The sequence below is a fragment of the Frankliniella occidentalis genome, unplaced genomic scaffold (genome assembly GCF_000697945.3).
Source record: "Frankliniella occidentalis isolate FOCC.00 unplaced genomic scaffold, Focc_3.1 Scaffold77, whole genome shotgun sequence".
In the NCBI taxonomy this organism is placed as follows: domain Eukaryota; kingdom Metazoa; phylum Arthropoda; class Insecta; order Thysanoptera; family Thripidae; genus Frankliniella; species Frankliniella occidentalis.
Window position 1 is genome coordinate 1,061,532 of NW_026267207.1, and position 1,342 is coordinate 1,062,873.

General features: G+C 49.0%; 1 protein-coding gene across 1 annotated transcript; it reads left to right on the plus strand.

Moving 5' to 3' along the window:
- The first annotated feature begins 333 nt into the window (after positions 1–333).
- LOC113215583 (dual specificity protein phosphatase 3-like) lies at positions 334–1,214 on the plus strand. The gene is made up of 4 exons (XM_052268816.1): positions 334–348; positions 461–645; positions 723–943; positions 1,015–1,214. Exons 1-4 carry the CDS (start codon positions 334–336, stop codon positions 1,212–1,214), a joined length of 621 nt encoding a protein of 206 aa, XP_052124776.1.
- Positions 1,215–1,342: the final 128 nt, after the last annotated feature.

Sequence of the window (1,342 nt, forward strand, 5' to 3'; positions counted from 1 at the left end):
GATTTCGGGCGATTTCATTGGCTGATCGACCCCGGGCGCGCTCGGCGCTCGGCCGCTCGGAGCCGAAGCGATGAGACTCGCTCGGCTACTGGCAACCCTGCTCTGCTCGGTCCAGGCTCCCTATCGCTCATCTCATCCTCCCTCACTACAGTACTCCCTACTCCATTCCTTGTCTCGTTGTGGTCGCGGCAGTTCGTTCTCCTACGCCCACCCTCTCCTACGTCTGATCTCACCGTGTTTCTCTGTCGTATTGTCGCACTGGAAGCTGTTAATAGTCGAAAGCTATTACTACTCGTATTGTCGCTGATTGATTTGCGTTCCGTCTCGTTCCAAATGGCTCAGCCTGTGGTAAGTATATGTCTCTTCTGTGGCCTGATCGTAGCTGTTTGCCTTCTGCTCCGCGTCCATGTACAGGTTAGGTTTTCTTGTATCACCTACACACGACTGCTTCTTTGTTTAGAATGATTTTGGATTGTTCTGTGGAGCAACAGCCACCAACGCGGCCAATCTGCATCAACTCATGGTGTCTACTCCAACGCGCCGTAGCTTCGTGGCTGGTTACGAGGGCATGTCTGAGGGCCTCGACCGCGTTGCGCTTGGCGTGGACTGTGACCTGGTGCATGGCAACATCCTCATCGGCGATGCGTGAGTTCCGTTCGTTCGCCATCCTCCTGGTTCTCTGTGTATTCCTTGCTAACGGTGCGATATTTCTTGTATTCCAGTGGGGCTGCTCAAAATGTTGCCTACCTGAATAGGTTGGGTGTAACACACGTCCTGAATATGGCCGAAGGTAATGGTCCAGGAATGGTGCCGACAAGTGCATTAACTTATGCTGGTACTGGCATCTCCTATTGCGGGTTTCCTGCTCTGGATCAGCCTGCGTTTGACATCGCCCACTATTTTGGACAGGCTGTCACATTTATGGACAGTTGTGAGGCAAACGGTAAGTTTTTATTATTAAGTTGTCTCAGTTTGTTATTTTTCTCCGTCCCTCATGTGTGTTTTCTTTTCAAGGCAAAATACTTGTTCACTGCCTGAGAGGGCGGTCTCGTTCTCCTGCTGTTGTCCTGGCTTACTTGATGATCAGGCGCACTGTTCCAGCCCCCATGGCCATGAAGCTCTGTTGTTCTGCCAGAGCATTTCATATCAATGCTGGCTTTCTTGAGCAACTTTCAGAGTTACACAACTCTTTGTGTGTTGCTGCCAACACTTAATTAATCTTGTTTTATCTCAGTTTGTGTAAGTTCACTTGTATACGGTTTGGTATTGTCTTTTGAAAAGAAACTTGTGTGGCTTTGTGATGCTTATGTTGCATGATATTTTAGTCCAATCTATTTCATTT

Coding starts and splice junctions, on each gene's coding strand:
- LOC113215583 (XM_052268816.1), top strand. Junction 646..722: donor AACATCCTCATCGGCGATGC/GTGAGTTCCGTT, acceptor CTTGTATTCCAG/TGGGGCTGCTCAAAATGTTG. Junction 944..1,014: donor GGACAGTTGTGAGGCAAACG/GTAAGTTTTTAT, acceptor TTTCTTTTCAAG/GCAAAATACTTGTTCACTGC.